At 43.0% G+C, this 19,016-nt stretch overlaps 1 protein-coding gene across 1 annotated transcript in view; it reads left to right on the top strand.

Annotated features, from left to right (window-relative positions):
- The first annotated feature begins 9,151 nt into the window (after window positions 1–9,151).
- The window catches only part of LOC149285099 (succinate--CoA ligase [ADP/GDP-forming] subunit alpha, mitochondrial-like), a 31,914-nt gene continuing 22,049 nt past the window's right edge, over window positions 9,152–19,016 (top strand). Inside the window, exons 1-4 of the mRNA XM_089495792.1 lie at window positions 9,152–9,215; window positions 13,069–13,172; window positions 17,879–17,995; window positions 18,129–18,341. Coding sequence (XP_089351918.1) covers window positions 9,182–9,215; window positions 13,069–13,172; window positions 17,879–17,995; window positions 18,129–18,341 — 468 coding nt within the window. The 5' untranslated portion in view covers window positions 9,152–9,181. The remainder of the gene's footprint in view (window positions 9,216–13,068; window positions 13,173–17,878; window positions 17,996–18,128; window positions 18,342–19,016) is intronic.

The raw sequence follows: 19,016 nt of genomic DNA, 5'->3' as shown, positions 1-19,016 counted from the left end.
TAGACACCACAAGGTATTTCAAATGCTAGTATTTTAACCATTTCCATGCTCTAGTTCTACCATCAGCCTTTGTCAAACTTTATGGTAGTAAAAATTTTTTGTATTTTTTTCACACATGTTGTACTCCAGGTATGAATTTACAGCGCCTGGTATATGTCCCTGGTATACACCCCAGTATGTGTTCAGTAACATCTCCTGAGTGCAGTGATACCCCACATGCATGGGTTTGTTGGGTTATTTGGGAGGTAAAAGGCCACCTTTGTGAGGTGTGTATTTTTTGCCATTTAGACATCTGATCCTACAGCCCCCATGTCCCATATTTGGGACATCTTTGAACCCAGCCAATTTAATTTACCCCATTAAATCATACATTTCATACAACTAGACACCCTATAGGCATTTATAATGCCAACATTTTAACTCTTTCCATGCGGGAATTTTTGTGAAGATAAAGAATTGTAGGACTTGCTCATTAAAAACTTTTTTTTTGGTGACAGTGGGGATTTTTACATGCTACCATATGTTTAAAAAATTTTTTTTTAAATATTTTTTAACATTAATTTTTTTTTTTAGTGAGCTGGGCTCCATTGACTTTGTATGGTTGGATGCAGTACCTGTATTCAACCTCCAGGAGGAGCTTGAGAGTTCTCAAGAGGGTCTGGATAGACCCTCTGTGAACTCATATCTATTGTTGATGCCATACTGTGAAGGACGGCAACATCATTTACAGGATGGCACTTGTGGTTGCTCTTCAGAGCAATCACAAGGCTATCAGGGTAGGGGGGCTTGTGTTGCTACATGCCTCGATATTGAGGCATGTCAGCAACACAGTTTAAGCTTAGGAAACGATTCTGATCGCTTCCTAAGCTGTTTTTGCCGGACGCAGCCACGATCTCTGATGATCGGTGCGGCGGCAGCCATTTTCTTCCGGGGAGGGCTTTCCCCACGGATTCCGTGGATGCTGCAAAGCCGCCGATCGCGGCGATGCAGCTATTTAATGGCAGCCCGTACATGTACAGGCTTTGTCGTTATCACGTTGCACTGCAACCCCGTACATGTATGGGCTTTGTCGTTAAGGGGTTAATGTTTGCACATATTTGAAGTTGTTGGCTCCTCATTAGTCTGATTGCAGCTTGCTCTCCAGGGGTTAATTGGGAGGAGGCTTACTTCCACCTCCCCCAACACATTAAATGTCCCTCTTTAGGCTCCCCCCTTTTGTACCAGGATGCCTGGAGAAAAAGTGGCCAGGTATGTATATATAACAAAGTATTTCATACGTCTAAATATATCATTAAAAATCTGGAAAGCATAAAACAAATGTACTTAAAAGGACAGTAATGCCTTTTCCCCCAGGAGTCAGTATGGCATAAACGGACCCTAATTTGTGATCAAAGCATTTATTGAATGCAAAGCTTTTTTGTACGGCTCTGTATAACTGTGAGAGGATCGCTGTAACCCCGTTGACAGTAATAACCTGCCGCATCTTCTGGTACCACGTTGCGGATTGTAAGAGAGAAATCAGTTCCCAACCCACTGCCACTGAACCGTTCTGGGGGTCCCAGGGTATCTGTTGCTGGCATCATAGAGCATCATAAAGGGGATTTGGGGGTTGTCCTGGTTTCTGTTGGTGCCAGTGCCGCACGTTAACACTATAGCCGCTGTGATATACACTGCTACTGGTTTTACAGCTGATGGTACCCGAGTCCCCAGGAAATACATGCGCAGATTCTGGAGTCTGAGTCACCACAATCTCTCCTTGGCATTCTGAGGACAGAAACAAAATATAATATGTATTTAATATTAATGTTAAAAATATAACTCACACAGGGAAATAAAAATCAGCTGCCCTTCATTGGTTGATGCCAGGACCAGTAGAGTCCCTCTTACAGACCTATAAAATTTGAATCCTAGCGCAGAAAACATTGGTCTCCCCAGGCCAAGATCCTCCGAGGTGTACCTTGCCCTGCCCTTTGCCAGGGAGAATAAAATCCCCATTCCTCCCAAACCAAGTTGCTCAGAGCAGTTGTCTGAGTCTGCCTTTCATTGGTTGATGCCAGAGGAGGCCCCTGCCGTAGACCAATGTAGTCGCTCTTATGGACCTTTAAAATCCTGTCGCCAAAGCTGCTGCTAACCGCTACCGTGTTGATCCAGTATTAACCCCTGCTAGAAAACCGTCAGAAAAGGAAGAGAAAAACAAACACGAAGAACATACACGAATATTCACCCGAAAGGAACACGGGAATGAGAGAATATTTGTGGAACATGAAGGGTTTTTTCACGAAGATGAAGACGAACATGAGGACTTGGCTGGCACCCAAGTTTAGTTATTACAGGAATTTCAAAACGTGCAGATGTCTGATGATTCTGTTTTGTAAGAGACCATTAGAAATACCACACTGACATCTGGTGGAGAGAAAAGAAACCATGTGTGACGGTAGTGAGTACCATGCATGCCCACCATCACCCCCACTCCCCAGCAGCTGACCTTGGAGAAAACAAGCCGGAGCATTTTTTTTTTTACATTAATATATCATTCATTAGAAGTAACTTTAACATATCATTTTAATATAATAACATAACAACAAATAACTCATCCTTGCCAAAGCCGCTCCAAACCATACCATAAGCCATTGAGGTGCACCCCCCCACACACACCTCAACCAAATGGTCTAAAATTACCAGCCTTCCATCCAGTTAATGCTAACCACTAGCTGGCCATTAACTCAGTGGGCATGACCATTATTCAATACCATTACCAGAGATTAGGGGGATGAGTAAACTCCATGTCTCTCAGATCTCCAGATCCAACTCCTATTGGCAAGGACACCCCTGCTACAAGCCCCGGGAGCGCCCCACCAAAAAAACATGGCCTGCTCCAAACCATGCTGCAACACTGGTCTTTCCCCTGATGCTATCACGACCCGGTGGTTCAGCATCAGGGAGATGCTCCAACTGTCTCGTCTCCTGGGGCCTCTGGGTAAAAAAATGGAGGTCCTCTAAAGTAAGCTGCTCCATCCTTCTCAAAGACCATATGACTCATCATAAACCCCCATCCCCAAATCAAATTATGAAACTTGCTTATTCAATCTAATCCTGTAGAGCTCCAAAGCCTTTTGGTCATGAGCTCACCTCCAATAGTCATGGGAAGCTACTTCTGACCACACCAAGCCAATTGGAGGGATAAGGGAGAGGCTGTTCCTGTGCCCTCCTGAATTTGTAGTCACTTCAGAGGACAAAACTTTCTAGGCCCAGAAATCAGTGAGAGGAAAAGTAAAGGTTTTGTGTTTTTTACTCAATTCCAATCTCCATTATTTTATTGAAAAACAACTTCTGCTGGAAAGCTGTTATGCTTATCTACTACCCTTACAGATGTAAAAGTAAATATTTCAAATAAAAATGATAAAACTATATTAGTAAGATAATATCAATAGATCAGATCAGAGGGTTTAACCTGAAAACATAAATATATCCCAGTTTACCAGGGATACAATTGAGTATTTGTTACAGCGCTGTGGATACATATAAAAAAAATTACAAATAATGTTACAGATCATTCCGTTGATGCTTCATTAGGGTCGATTCACTAGGCTGCAAGTGCCTGCCTGTTGGAAAAAAAATTAAAGTTTGCAAAGAAAATTTAATAAAGTTGTCTTGCATTTGCAACTCAAAACTAACCAAAATGCGCATTTATTAATCCTCAAGGTGCTAATAAGAGTTGGGCATGTGACTGCCCCCCCACTAAACAAATGCAAGGGAATCATTGAATACAAAGAAAACAAAAATAAGACTCAATGTGGATGGGATAGGACGTAATAAAATGCATTTTGTGGGATATAATCCCAGCCTAATCTCCCACCTGCACAGGGGAATGGGGTCTTAATTTATGATTAAATGAACAATGTAAGGAATTGACCCCATGCAGTACCCCCTCCTCACCCCCTTTTTCTTCCCAATGGGATAGGGGGTTAATAATAGTAATTAACCCTTCTAGAGCATCCATTGTGCAGAACATATCGAATGATGGTGGTTAAAAATCCATTTGTCTACTAAACAGATCATTTCTGATGTTTAGAAACTAAATAACAAAAGAGGAAGGTTTTTGTACGGCTCTGTATCACTGTGAGAGGGTAGCTCTGATACTGCAGACAGTAATAAACTGCTTCATCTTCTGCTTGCGCTCCGCTGTTGGTAAAAGTGAAATCAGTTCCCGACCCGCTGCCGCTGAACCGCTCTGGGGTCCCGGTGTGTCTGCTGCTGGCAGCATAGATCAGGAGCTTTGGGGGTTGTCCTGGTTTCTGTTGGAACCAGTTTAGGTTGCTGCTAATACCAGAACTGGCTTTACATGTCATGGTGACGCGTTCTCCTGGTGACACAGAGACAGAGTCTGGAGTCTGAGACATCACAATCTGTCCACAGGATCCTGGGAATTGGGGGATATGAATAAAGTAAACTTTATGTGCAGAATAACAGTGATGAATTAATTTATTTTCATGTTTACATGAAACACAAATAACTTTGGAATTTCCAATACTTGTGAGTACTTTCATGAGACAAAATATCCCTATAGTCAAATAAATTATAAAAGCGGGATGTGATTATATTAGGCTTAACTCTTTGTCTTAAACATAAGGCAGTTTCATCCTTACCATGAACCCAGATGGTTAATATGATCAGCAAACAGCTGTGTGACATCATCTTGATCGCTGCACTCGGGTCTGATACAGATCACTGAGCCCCTGTCTGCAGAACGGGCCATTTATACCATCACAAGGAAATGCCCCCACCTGGGCAGATTCACATGGGTAATATATGGAAATTAGCTCCTCTCGTATCATTTGTAATACATGAGTATTACACAGAGTATAATAAAGAAGTTTTAATAAAGACTTTGGTTTGATATAACAATAAGGAACACATAAGGAATGTAGGCATCCAAAAGGATTATAATAAAAGTCACACTGCGTTGCTGCACACCACTCCCCATAAAAAATAGTGTGTGCCTCCCGATGTCAGAAGGGCATCCTACCCGCATCCTACCGGCTGGGCAGCGGAGCCAGAAAGTTCCAAGAACATGTTTGATTAAAAAGAAAAAAAAAATTAGAAAGCACAGTAAGTTCTGATCCATGTAAGCATAATATTTTATATATTGGTTTTCTTGGAAGAATAAACATATATGCTTTTTTTTTTTAATGCACCTTGAGTTCTTCACCTGAAATTCTTTCACTGTATGTTTAACCCTTGATGAGAGTACTTTAGTTGTATGCTCTCTCCTTTGTGAGTAATGTTCTTTTGGTGTTTATTTGTAGAGTTTGCGTTATGTTATTTTTTTCATAACTGTACCTATTATTGAAAGACTTTTGAAGACTCTGTGCAGAAGATTATTTTGATATAAAAATGGTATTCCACCATTTTATTTATGATATTGGGGTCATTTTATATGTATGTCATATTGCTTACCTTATATTGATTATTGGTGTTTAATATGATCCATTCAGTCTTTAATATGAAAGACAGTAATTTACTTATGTAGCTTAATTCTGGCTGAAGGTGATGAAAGTTCATCAGCCCTAATATTTGTAACAACACATGGCTTCTTAGAGGGTAAGGTGTTAGCCACCGTTTTGTTGTCACAAACTCCCCAAAAAAGTGACAACAATTGAATAATTAACAACGTTAAATAACCTGCCCTTGCAGGACACGACTCCCCAAGCTCGTTTTGGTATTAAACTCTGAACTGACCAGGGGACCTTTTCCGCCGCTGTGACTACAAAAAACCACTGGACCACATAACAGCATCTCCCAACATAAAGAAGTAAGAATAAGTCTTGCCAAATAATAAAGCACTACCAAAGTTGCTGGGTTGAAGGGGGGTTAACGGCCGGTGTCAAAAGGGAAAGAGATAGCATACTTCCGGAAACCTAACTTAAGCCCCCCAAGCTGCAACATTGTTGTATCAACACTCCAATAGGAATGTGACATATTGCTAATATCCTGCATAACCAAAGGTTTAATTTAGGACCAATCAGTATCTTCCCTAAACAAAAGGTTCTTTGGGGATTTTAACTGTAACCGCTCTGGGGTGACATTATTTACTGCTGTCACTGATTTACCTGCAGTTCCTATGTAGTGACCAGCAGATGGCGAGCTTCTAAGTACATGGCTGGATATATTCAAGAGGACATTCAGTCTCGCTGGGAGTTGGTGCTGGATGTGAAAGGTGGAGGACGCCTGCTAAGCAGTGATTGACGTCTGAGATGGGGGGCCTATTGATCAAGTGTGAAGGAGCGCTGGAGCATCTTGGAAAAAGTATCTCAGGAGACCGCTGCAACCCGACCAAGATACAGAGGCCTTCTGCCAGAGATTGCTTTTATCTTTATTTTATTAGTAGGAAGGATATTAGGTATGTGAGCATTTCTGGACATTTTTATTTTCTATTATATTTATTTTTCTTGCTGTTTAAAAGTTTTATTCAGATCTGATTCACAATGTACACAAAAATACAGCCCGAATAATAAAAAAATAAATAAAGGGGTATACAATATAACATCTTGTGGATACATAGTTTAGATGTGAACAATAGGCGTACCAATAACACCTAGCAAAATCAAGATGGAATCACTTAAGGTTGGATACCCCCTTAAATGAGAATAACCCTGCAATAAGGAGGAAACAGGGCTCAGTACCACATAGACACCGAAGTAATAAAAGTGATGAATGAACATGAAGTGGATATTATGTGGTGTGGTGATGTGAGTATAAATGGACATTGTGAGTAATATACCATAAGGATAAAAAAAAAAAAATGGGATGGGGCATGAAAAAGGTGTATGAAATATATTCTGAATATATTTATTTTATTCTTCACATTTCACATAAACCACTTTATGAATTGCAGGTGATCTCACTGGGGGTGACACTTATTTTTTATTGATTTATATATAGCACAGTCATATTCTGTAGCGCTGTACAATGGGTAAACAGGACATAACAGGTAGTGCATCAAGAGACAATTTAGATACAAAGGCTAAGGAGAGCTCTAATCGAAGGGCTTACAATCTAGAAGGAGGTGGTAGTAAATTATACAAGAGGCAAAAGTGAAAACGTCAGATGATTTTAAATTAAATCCTGAGGTATAGCTGTAGCCGGAGAAGAGATAGATAGAGGGGAGAGTGATGGGTGGAGAGGATGAGTATATACATGATGGATTATAATGGGGTATTAGGGGGACTGAAGTTCCAGTAGTCCTTGTGGGAAATTTTCATCTTGGGCTGTATGGCGTAAAGTTATCCCAGTTAGTGATCAAAGTGTTTGTTGAATGAAAAGGAAGGTTTTTGTACAGCTCTGCATCACTGTGAGAGGGGAAGCTGTAGCCCTGCTGCATCTTCTGCTTCCACTTTGCTGATTATGAGAGAAAGTGGGTCTAAACCTATTGCTAAGGCAGGGGCCACACCAGCTCCCCCCCAGTACATACCTCTGCAACGTTCTCGCTGTTGCGCGACGGAATATGACGTCAAATTGCCTCTCCACGAGATTACTACATGGTAAGGGAATTGTGCCAATAGGTCGATCGGCCCCATGTTTTGTATCCCCTAACATCTGCCCCCCTACGTCTAGCAGAATACTCCATGGACGGTATACCCTCCGGAGGGCGGCCTGGTTTCTGATGGAAAACATTTCGGGCATCAAAACCATGATGGCTGCCGCCTGCAATATTACACTATTCCTGCTATGAACTATTCACACATAATTGTTATACAAGTGGTTTGTAACTAAAAGTAATAAAAAAAAATAAGTGTCTCCACAGACATGTTGTTGTGAAATTAATTACCAATGAAAATTTCTCTGTAAATTGGTTTAATCGACACCCATTCCTTCTCTGCTGCTATCCGGAAAATATAAATATATCCCATCTTACCACGGATACAACTCAGTATTTGTTACAGCGCCTCGGAATATGATAGCCTGGTTTCTGATGGTCTTTATTCAACAGCATTTTAGATTAGACTACTTTACATGTGGAGGTAACGGACACACCAGGGAACTCTCTGGGTGAAGCGCCGCTTCTTTGGGCGGGAAATCTCTGGGTCGTGGCAGCTGAGTTGTGGCACAACCCACTACCCCTCCGAAAATGGGGGGTGTTCCATGATATCAGTAGGAACGCTTATCTGCACCCCACAAGGGGGGGGGCTCCAGATAGCCAGAGCCAAAAAGTTCCCAGGTATGGTAATGAGGTCTCCTTACCACACAGACATCTAAAGCATGGAGCTCATCTTGATCGCTGCACTTGGGTCTGATGCAGATCACTGATGCCCCTATATACCAATAAATTATAAGAATATTACATTTTTGTTATGTGATTATATTAGGTTTAACTCTTTGTCTTAAACAAAAGGCCGTTTCATCCTCACCATGAACCCAGATGGTTAATATGATCAGCAAACAGCTGTGTGACATCATCTTGATCGCTGCACTCCGGTCTGATACAGATCACTGAGCCCCTGTCTGCAGAACGGGCCATTTATACCATCACAAGGAAATGCCCCCACCTGGGCAGAATCACATGGGGAATATATGGACATTAATGCTTGTCATAGAACAAAGAAATAAAATATACCGGCTGTATATGGCGGATATGTTCCGTATAAATACTTGTCTTTCTGTGATTAAGTGGTCATTTCATGCATATTTTCTCTGAAAGGCGTTTGTAAATTATGTATTTGGAGCTCCTAAAGAAGGATTTCAGAGGAGGAAAAAGTGTAAGCGATATCTGTGTTTCAAAGGTTGACTGACGCTCCTCATAAGGCTTATTTTGGAGTTTCGGAATGCCACCTGTTGCTGTACAGAACTACAGTTCCCATGATCCCCCGCGCGGCCAGTCTACACGTACCATACTCTCTATTATATTATACAGAGCGGGCGTGCGTTCATGACGTATCGTTGACAACCGTATACTAAACGCAATTTAGTTCCCAGCTAATAAAGTACAGATTATATCATCCAATGCCGCGAGGACAGCCCTGTGCATGTGTAAATTAAGAGTTTTTTGCCCCGTTTTATTAAAACAACCTTTCAGTCAGGCACCTACTTAGTCAACCTTGGGTCCTTTTCCTCAGGCCCCTCCCCATCCGGCCTCTGCTCCTGTCCCTAGGGCCCGGGTCTGTCATTGGTGAAGGACCCCACCATGTTGCAGGGAAGAATACTCGCCCGCTTTCTGGGTATGTGTCATGCATGTGCTGTGATTAACCTCTTAGGTTCTGGTGTCAGGGAACATGCGTGTGGGGCATTTATCCCCGAGGCCTGGGCATAGACTGGCTGTAGAGGGCAAGGGTGGCACAGTGCAAGGTGGTAACAGAGCCAGGTGTGGATATTGTGGCCTGGGTCCTGTCATAGTCTCTGCTATAACCTGTTGCTTCCATGCAAAAAGCAGCTGTCGCCTGTTATTAACCCATTACCTCCTGCAGTGTGCCAGACTTGCCAGTGCAAAGCAAGCCGGAGACTTCTGTGCCGCCCAGGTGAGGTGGGTCACCCTGCCAGGAGGCCACGACTGGCTCCATTTCTGGCTTTCACAGGAACTTCTATACCTGCAGCCACACTGCTTGAATTAGCATCCCGAACGAACGGGTGCAGCGATCTTTCCAAGGTCACACTAAGCTGACATTGCTTAGATAGGTGGAACAGCCGCCCAGCAGCAGTGGTAGGGGTTAACACAGTAAGGAAAATTACACATGCATGGGATTAGGGTCTGAGTCTTTACGTTAGACATAATGGGCACGGAATGCTTTACGCTATAGGTCTGTAGTTCTCTAGGCTCTGATGTCTCAAATCATAGAAGTTTTCTGGTCAGTTTACTTTTCCTGCTTGGACTTCCGCTGTTTTTGTTTAGGGGCCCGGTAGACATATTTGAGAATCCTGCTGATTTTCAGATGTGCCATGAAAGAGTTATGTCTGTGGACCCTTGCGATCATACCCACCAAGGGTTAAGTTACCCTGATAACATTTGGCACTCGCTATTTGCTGCTTTGGGGGATTGTCAATCGGTGAGATCAGGTTTGGTACAACTTACAAACCTCTGGACCAGGTATTGAGTGTGCATTGGAAATATATATTCTGTGTGTGTATATATATATATATATCTCACACTCCTGTTCAAAATATTGGGGTCACTGAGCTGTTTTTTCATTGAAAACAAGGATATTTCTGGCTGTAACATAACTGTTAAAAACCCTTTTGCAATCAATTAGCCTTTTAAACTTAAACTTGGATCAGTGAACACAACGTGCCATTGGAGCACAGGAGTGATGGGAGTGATAAAGGGCCATTGGAACACAGGAGTGATGGGAGTGATAAAGGGCCATTGGAGCACAGGAGTGATGGGAGTGATAAAGGGCCATTGGAGCACAGGAGTGATGGGAGTGATAAAGGGCCATTGGAACACAGGAGTGATGGGAGTGATAAAGGGCCATTGGAACACAGGAGTGATGGGAGTGATAAAGGGCCATTGGAACACAGGAGTGATGGGAGTGATAAAGGGCCATTGGAGCACAGGAGTGATGGGAGTGGTAAAGGGCCATTGGAACACAGGAGTGATGGGAGTGATAAAGGGCCATTGGAACACAGGAGTGATGGGAGTGATAAAGGGCCATTGGAGCACAGGAGTGATGGGAGTGATAAAGGGCCATTGGAACTCAGGAGTGATGGGAGTGATAAAGGGCCATTGGAGCACAGGAGTGATGGGAGTGATAAAGGGCCATTGGAACACAGGAGTGATGGGAGTGATAAAGGGCCATTGGAACACAGGAGTGATGGGAGTGATAAAGGGCCATTGGAGCACAGGAGTGATGGGAGTGGTAAAGGGCCATTGGAACACAGGAGTGATGGGAGTGATAAAGGGCCATTGGAACACAGGAGTGATGGGAGTGATAAAGGGCCATTGGAGCACAGGAGTGATGGGAGTGATAAAGGGCCATTGGAACTCAGGAGTGATGGGAGTGATAAAGGGCCATTGGAGCACAGGAGTGATGGGAGTGATAAAGGGCCATTGGAACACAGGAGTGATGGGAGTGATAAAGGGCCATTGGAACACAGGAGTGATGGGAGTGATAAAGGGCCATTGGAACACAGGAGTGATAAAGGACCTCTGTACGCCTATGAAGAGATTCCATTAAAAACCAGCTGCTTCCAGCTACAATAGTTATTTACAAAATTAACCCCGCCTGCGCTGGATTTCTGATCCATTTCATGTGTGACCCCAAACATTAAAGAAGAATTTTTGTTTATCGCTATGTAATATATTGTATCCATACTCTTTATTGTTTAGGTGGATTCTCTGATGTGAATAACCTTACTTATTTGCCTACGATGTGTGAAAGTACTCAAAATGTTACCGGGAAAAACACGTTTATTGATGGTTGGGTTTTTTTTAGGCGAATTTGCACTCTAACCGTAACAAACTGTAGGAAAACGTGAAACATTTTCACCTAGAAGCCAGGCCCCTTTGGCCCGTCTAGTCTGCTCATATTTGTTCCTGCTGTAAAGACTCGGACCTTTATCCACCGTTGGCCCCCTCCTAGATCCAGGAGCCGGATGTTTGTCCTGCACATCCCGTCCTGTTCAAGTTTCTTATATTTATGTTTATCAGTGGACACCCGGAAGGGGTTAATGTAAAGAGATCAAAAAGCAGTACACATTAAATCATGGATGAGTCTGCTCTATCTGACTTCTAGTTTTTGAACTATTGCTGAACTCCAATACAGACGGGGGCCGCCTTCCTCCCAGGCTTCTTTTGGCTGTTCTCTGATTGTATATAGCGCCTCGGATCTCTCCTGTATGGGGGGGGGGTGCTTTTTCATTTAGCGCAAAGTGCATCGCGTATTAAACTCCAGGATACGAAGCCACGGCTGTGACCTTTGAGCTGCTTCTCGCTTCCCCCGTAGGAACTGCCCTCTGTACTCATTCTCCACAAAACACACTCAACAGGTTCTGACCTGTCAGTATTTAATACATGTTCCTGTTCATCAAAGGTCATTCTCCAATTACTGCTTACGGCCCCAGACTGTATCATTTCTTTCTCCTTCACTGTATATAATATTCATCGTGTAAAGGTTAGCCTTTTACCTGCCTGCCATGATTGTTTCTCTGGTGCACTTGGCCCATGGGATGCCATCATTCTGGATTTAGCGCAGTTTTAACCTGAAAAAGTGTAAATCCAAGTAAACACAAGAAAGTCATGTGTAATGAAAATGAGAAACTCCCCAAACTTCCCGCGGGGGCAGCTGCCACCCCTCTGATAGAAACATAGAATGTGGCGGCAGGTAAGTAATAATCTGTCCGTGTTTACTGATGTAAGGATTCGGACCTTAATTATTCCTTTCTCTTGCCTATACGCCAATCCCATGCATAGATTTCCTTGCTGTGTTAGCCTCTACCATTTCTGCTGGGAGGCTGTTCCACTTATCTACCACCCTCTCAGCAATGTCATAATGTGACAAGGATAGCCAGGTAGGCACAGGTGAAGAGTGCATGCACAATGCAGTCTCTTATATGGCTATTTTTTAGCCAGACCTAAATATAAATGAACTCCATACAACAACCGTAGCAGCGACTAATAATATATTATTCTCATCCGTCTCTGACTACTCGCTGCATGAATGGGTTAAATGTGAAAATGGCTACGTTATGGTTAAACACTTGGTAAAAAACGATTTTGGCTTGTGTTGTAATTGTATTGTGTATAGGTCGATGTGCAAGGTACGTATATGCCTCAAACATAACTGAATTTTACAATAACTACCTTTTAAAATATTTTATGGGATAACAAGTAGGGATCCACTGAAATAAAAAATTCTGGACTGAAACTGAAAATTCAGGATTCACTTGGCCAAAATCGAAAATGACCCCCCCCCCCCACACTCCTTTAATTTAAGAAAAAAAAGAAAAAGGAAAAAAAACAAAACACGTATTACAAAAATTCAATAACAATATATATAATATATGGTAATAGCAAAAAGGTCAGCGGCGTGTCCTAAAGCTTTCCCTATATATGTTAATCTTTATTTTTTTGTCTTTCAGCGCAGCAGCATGGAGTTAGGCACTGCTCTTACACAGCCTCTAGGAAAAACTTGTACATTAACAAGGACACTAAAGTAATATGCCAAGGATTCACCGGAAAGCAGGTAACCCTCATAAGATTATTACAGACGATGGTTTGTGTTATGTTCATATAGTCTGTGTGTGTGTGTGTGTGTGTGTATATATATATTATACACACTACTGTTCAAAGGTTTGGGGTCACTTAGCTGTTCATGGAAAACAAGGAAATTAAACTTGGATTAGTGAACACAACGTGCCATTAGAACCCAGGAGTGATGGGAGTGATAAAGGGCCATTAGAACCCAGGGGTGATGGGAGTGATAAAGATCCTCTGTACGCCTATGAAGAGATTCCATTGAAAATCAGCTTTTTCCAACTACAATAGTCATTTACAACATTAACCCTGTCTGCACTGGACTTCTAATCCATTTTATATTTTTTTTTTTGTCCAAAAAACCTTGTTTCACTGCTAGCAAATCTGTGTATATGCAAAGTTATCCTTTACCTGAAATCTGCTGATGTTGGTTGCTGGGAATTCCCAATATGGTTGCCTGGGTGCTTTTGCGTGCCTTCACGCTCACCCGCACAGCCCTCTGTTCCATTACGGTATGGTGTACACACAGTGGTGCATGTAGCCCATCCGACAGCTGTAAAGGTGAAGAAAAAAAAAAGAACATTTTGGCCTCATTTATGCTAAACCAAGTGCTAAAAAAAAAAAAAAAAGGAAAAGCCTTGGCACCCCTCAGTCCATTTATTCACATTATTATTTATATGTATAACATAAGATTACACAGGAATCCCTTATATTAGACAGTACAGGGTAGACACACAATGGGATGAACTAGTGTAATTAACCCTTTTGTGACTAGACTTCAAATTAAATACCCTTTGTGACAATGGTTTCTGCGGTGTATTCTTTTTTCATTTACTGTACCCAACCAATTTAGATGCAAAAAGACCTTTTCTGACTTTTATTTGAAATATCTTTTACTCGTCTACAAAAGCTAATTAAAAACCCAATGATACCCATTTACATTCTGCACTATTTTTTCACCTATGTTTGTGCTTTGAGTGCATCAAAATTGGGCTTTTTTAATAATGTATGTTTCTAGCAGGAGGGGTATCTGTTTTTTACCATGTCATTTTTTTTATATTTTTGGCATTGTTTTTTTCTGACATTTTCTTGAAACCTGATGTTCCCCTTCTGCAACACCTGCAGAGTGAAGAAAGTGACCACTTTCTAAGGTCCTTTATCCAGCCACTTCAATATTCGTTCAGGGGTTATTAAAGAAACACAATCTTGCGATACACACCTATCCACAAGATATGAAGTACAACTCTCACGATCCTTATTATTCTACCTGAGAAACGTTTAAAAAGAGAAAACTTGTATTTATAAAAAAAAATAAAAAATTCTGCTCTGGGGCGGTTGCATCACAATGTACACTACCTGCGTTTTTGGCAGGAATAAGCCAAATTTCCCTTGCTTACAAGGTGAACTGACAAACAGAAACATGCAGGCACTGCATCTTTACTGTAAATCACTTTGTAAAGAGTCATACTGTCACACATAGCAGATTGACCAGTTTATTGCTGCCACCTGCTGGCTGACATGGAGTACTTCACCAAAATCGTGAAAAGAATGTTCAAATGATTTATTACTGTTTATAGATCGATATAGCACCATCATATTTCGCAGCGCTGTACAATAGGTAAGCAGGACCTTACAAGTAGTGTGTCCTGAAGCAATTTGCATTTACAGAAAATAGTCAGGAGGGCCCTGGTCAAACACAATAAAACTCTAGATCAGGGGTCCTCAAACTTTTTAAACAGGGGGCCAGTTCACGGTCCCTCAGACCGTTGGAGGGCCGGACTATAGTTAAAAAAAAAAACTATGAACAAATACCTATGCACACATACACCAATCCACACACACATACACCAATCCACACACACATACACCAATCCACACACACATACACCAATCCACACACACATACACCAATCCACACACACATACACCAATCCACACACGCATACACCAATCCACACACGCATACACCAATCCACACACGCATACACCAATCCACACACGCATACACCAATCCACACACGCATACACCAATCCACACACGCATACACCAATCCACACACGCATACACCAATCCACACACGCATACACCAATCCACACACACATACACCAATCCACACACACATACACCAATCCACACACACATACACCAATCCACACACACATACCAATCCACACACACATACCAATCCACACACACATACCAATCCACACACACATACCAATCCACACACACATACCAATCCACACACATACCAAACCACACACACATACCAAACCACACACACATACCAAACCACACACACATACCAAACCACACACACATACCGATCCACACACACACACCGATCCACACACATACACCGATCCACACACATACACCGATCCACACACACACACCGATCCACACACATTCTTCAGTTCTTCTATCTTCTTCCGAGGGCACGGGGTTCAGAGGGCACGGACAGCGGTGGGCGCGGCTTCAGTGTTGTGCGCCGGGATCTGACAACAAACCCCGGCGCACAACAGCTGTTGCCGCGCGGATCGCAAGGGAGCGGTATCGGAGGTCTTTAGCAGACCTCCGGCTCCCTTGAGTGATTTTAAGCCGGGTTCAAGGGAAATCCTTGAACCGGCTTAAAATCACTCAAGGGAGCCGGTGGTCTGTTAAAGACCTCCGATACCGCTCCCTTGCGAGCCTGCTCCTCCAGCGGCGGACATTACTGTCCGTCTCTGGAGGGGTGCCGGCAAGTTGGCACCCCCCTGATGAGCGGCACCCGGTGCGGACCGCCCCCCGCTAGGTACGCTACTGCATCCTTGTGTTCCGAAGGCATCTTTCGGAACACATGGATGTCCTGAGGCAAAAACACCCGGCGGGCTGGGTAAATGCGGGCCGCATGTGGCCCGCGGGCCGTAGTTTGAGGACCCCTGCTCTAGATGGTGAAGCAACTTACATAGTGTCACTTGCACTTACTTTCAATTCTATCCAGATATTTGAAATAAAATTTTAGTGATAAGTGTGTCCTGCTTTGTATAGACAGTAGGTTCAGAGAGATGGCCTGAGAGGGGTACAAGCTAAAAAGGGTTCTTTTTGAACGCTTTCAATTTCATCTTTTCCGGATATTATGGATTATAGACCGGACCGGCTCACATTACTCTCTATAGTCGTATCCTACTCGTCTTCTGCTGACAGGGAATGCTGTGTAGATTTTGGCACATGGCTTTATTGTCCTGCCTGCGTATAAAGTGCAGAATCTGAATTACGGAATGGCAAAAACCCAGTCCCATCGGACTCCGATCTTCTGAATAGAATCACTGGATCATCTATATCTTCTTTAAAAATGAGTAATTTCATTCAGTTTAAACCCAAACCAGTCTGAGAACTAAATTATAAATGATTACATTTATTAAAGATAAACGTTGTCAGCCGATCTTATTTTCTAAATGTCTACGTCTTGTTCGTTGTGTGTATACCAATAGAGCAGCCATCTTAACTTCTTGTTCTCAGGATTTGGTTGATTTTCTCCCCATTAACTTAGCCCCCCCCCCATATGACTGACAGCATTCATTAAGGTATAGTCAGATAATGGGAGTTGTGGTTCAGGGATTAATGTGTATTTTTGCTGTGCTTGTCTGACAAATCTCCTCTGCTTTAACGGAGTATCTTTAAACAATTTACATGAACGAACCATACAGGGCATACATTTAGCTGAACTCCTCTCCTTGCGCGTGATGTACTCGCCACCAGTCAGCTTCCTCGTTTGCAGAAGTGAACGTTGCATCCAGCGGTCTGTTTAGACCTCAGTACACACGTGCAGAGTTTTCCCATTGATTTCAGTGGAAGCACTTTCTTGCTATTGATTGGTTGCTGAAGCTGTCAATCCGTAATAGGGGAGGGCTGTCATTTCAGCAAAGTTTTCATTCTTCCACGATCCAACTTTTCTTGCCACTGAATGGCTGCTTGAAGCTGGCAATCAGTGGCAAAAAGAGTTGGACCATGGACATGGCTGCAAATTCTGTGTGCGATAAGTGCTTAGTTTACTTCTCAATTGGTAAGAATTCTTGTTTATTAAAGTACTTGCGTAGGGTGAGGGTCACTCACAGAGTACCTTAACATGTATTCTTCTATAGCAGAGATGTCGGGGACATAAGACTTTCCATTTATAGTTCATCTGTCTTGTCAAATGTTGTCCTAGATTTTAGCCGCGTGGTTTCATATTATTTTATGTAAATATGTTGGTTTTTGTGATGTTTAGGAAATAGTTGGGTCGTGCCGAGTACGAAGCCGCATTATCACTCTGTAAAGGCGGATGAATGTAATCCTCTCCCTCGCAGCTCATGGACAGAATTACATTTAGTAACTGTGGTCCAACACCTCTTTCTTCACGTGTATTTTCGTTGTAAGCATAGTCAGAAGCTAGTAGCCATGGTTGCTTCTGAACTACAACTCCCATGATGCTCTAGTGGATTTCGCTTAACCAAAGAATTATAGACCATTGTAGAAATTGTAGCGCATCAGAATCTACTAAAGCTCCATCAACCTGTTGGCTCTACTCGACGTGAGCAGCATATCCTTGTTTTGTGTTCGTTATTAAATATTACTTATAACGAAGTCTCTTTAAATACACTTTATACTTTCATTCTTGTTTTTGTAAGTTTTAATGTATTGCATATTTTTAATCTTTTTCTGTTTTCTTCAGGGCACGTTTCATAGCCAGCAGGCGTTGGAATACGGCACAAAGTTAGTCGGAGGTGTTTCCCCTGGTAAAGGAGGCAGCACTCACCTCGGCCTACCTGTTTTCAACTCGGTTGCAGAGGTAATAATGGAATTCCTAAAAGATGGGATGTTTTCACTAAATGATGTGCCTATAACAGAAGCCCCTTTTTTGCTATTGTAGTCTTGACTCCTGATGAAGCCGTCTTTCGCCTCTCTATTTTTCCTCACCTCAGGCCAAGCAAGCGACCGGTGCAACAGCCACTGTTATTTACGTGCCCCCTCCGTTCGCTGGTGCTGCTATTCATGAAGCTATTGAAGCCGAGATCTCGCTGGTAGTTTGTATTACTGAAGGAATCCCTCAACAGGACATGGTGCGTGTGAAGCACAGGCTCCTTCGCCAGGCTGTAACCAGATTAATAGGACCCAACTGTCCTGGAGTCATCAATGTGAGTTGGCACGTTTTGTGTGTTGTCACAGCTTCTAAGACAGATTAGCCCACAATGCTATCTGTCCAAGAAGCTGCCATGTAGAAGTGGTGAAACCTGCCCATTGTGGAGATCAGATTTTTTTTGCGGTATCTCGCGTGTGACTGTGTTTGCGTACTTAGACCAACCTATTTTTTTTTCTTATATTACCGTATTGGCTCGGATATAGGCCGCCCCCGTATATAGGCCGCACCCTAAAAGTTTGGTGCTTTTTTAAAGAAAGTTTTTTTCTTTAAAAAAAGCACCAAAAAACATGCTGCCACTCTGTCTCCCCCCCCCCCCGAGATATGCTGTCACTGTCCTCCCGAGATATGCTGTCACTGTCCTCCTCCCTCCCCGAGATATGCTACCACTGTCCTCCTCCCTCCCCGAGATATGCTACCACTGTCCTCCACCCTCCCCGAGATATGCTGCCACTGTCCTCCTCTGCCCCCCGACTTACCGGAGCTGACTCCCGGGTGTCTTGCGAGGCCGGCGGGGGACATCTACGCAATACGCGTATACAACTTCCGGTGCCAGAGGTTAGACAACCGCACGATGCGCTTAGACAACCTCCTGTGCCGGCACCCCCCCCGTGGGAAGTGCTGGCAGGGGAGGCTGTCTGAGCGTATCGGGGAGTAGGATGCAGGTCCCCTG

This window comes from Sceloporus occidentalis, unplaced genomic scaffold, assembly GCF_023333645.1.
Source record: "Sceloporus occidentalis isolate IW3139 unplaced genomic scaffold, rSceOcc1.0.p SCAF_84, whole genome shotgun sequence".
Taxonomy (NCBI): domain Eukaryota; kingdom Metazoa; phylum Chordata; class Lepidosauria; order Squamata; family Phrynosomatidae; genus Sceloporus; species Sceloporus occidentalis.
This window is presented reverse-complemented; position numbering and strand designations above follow the sequence as displayed.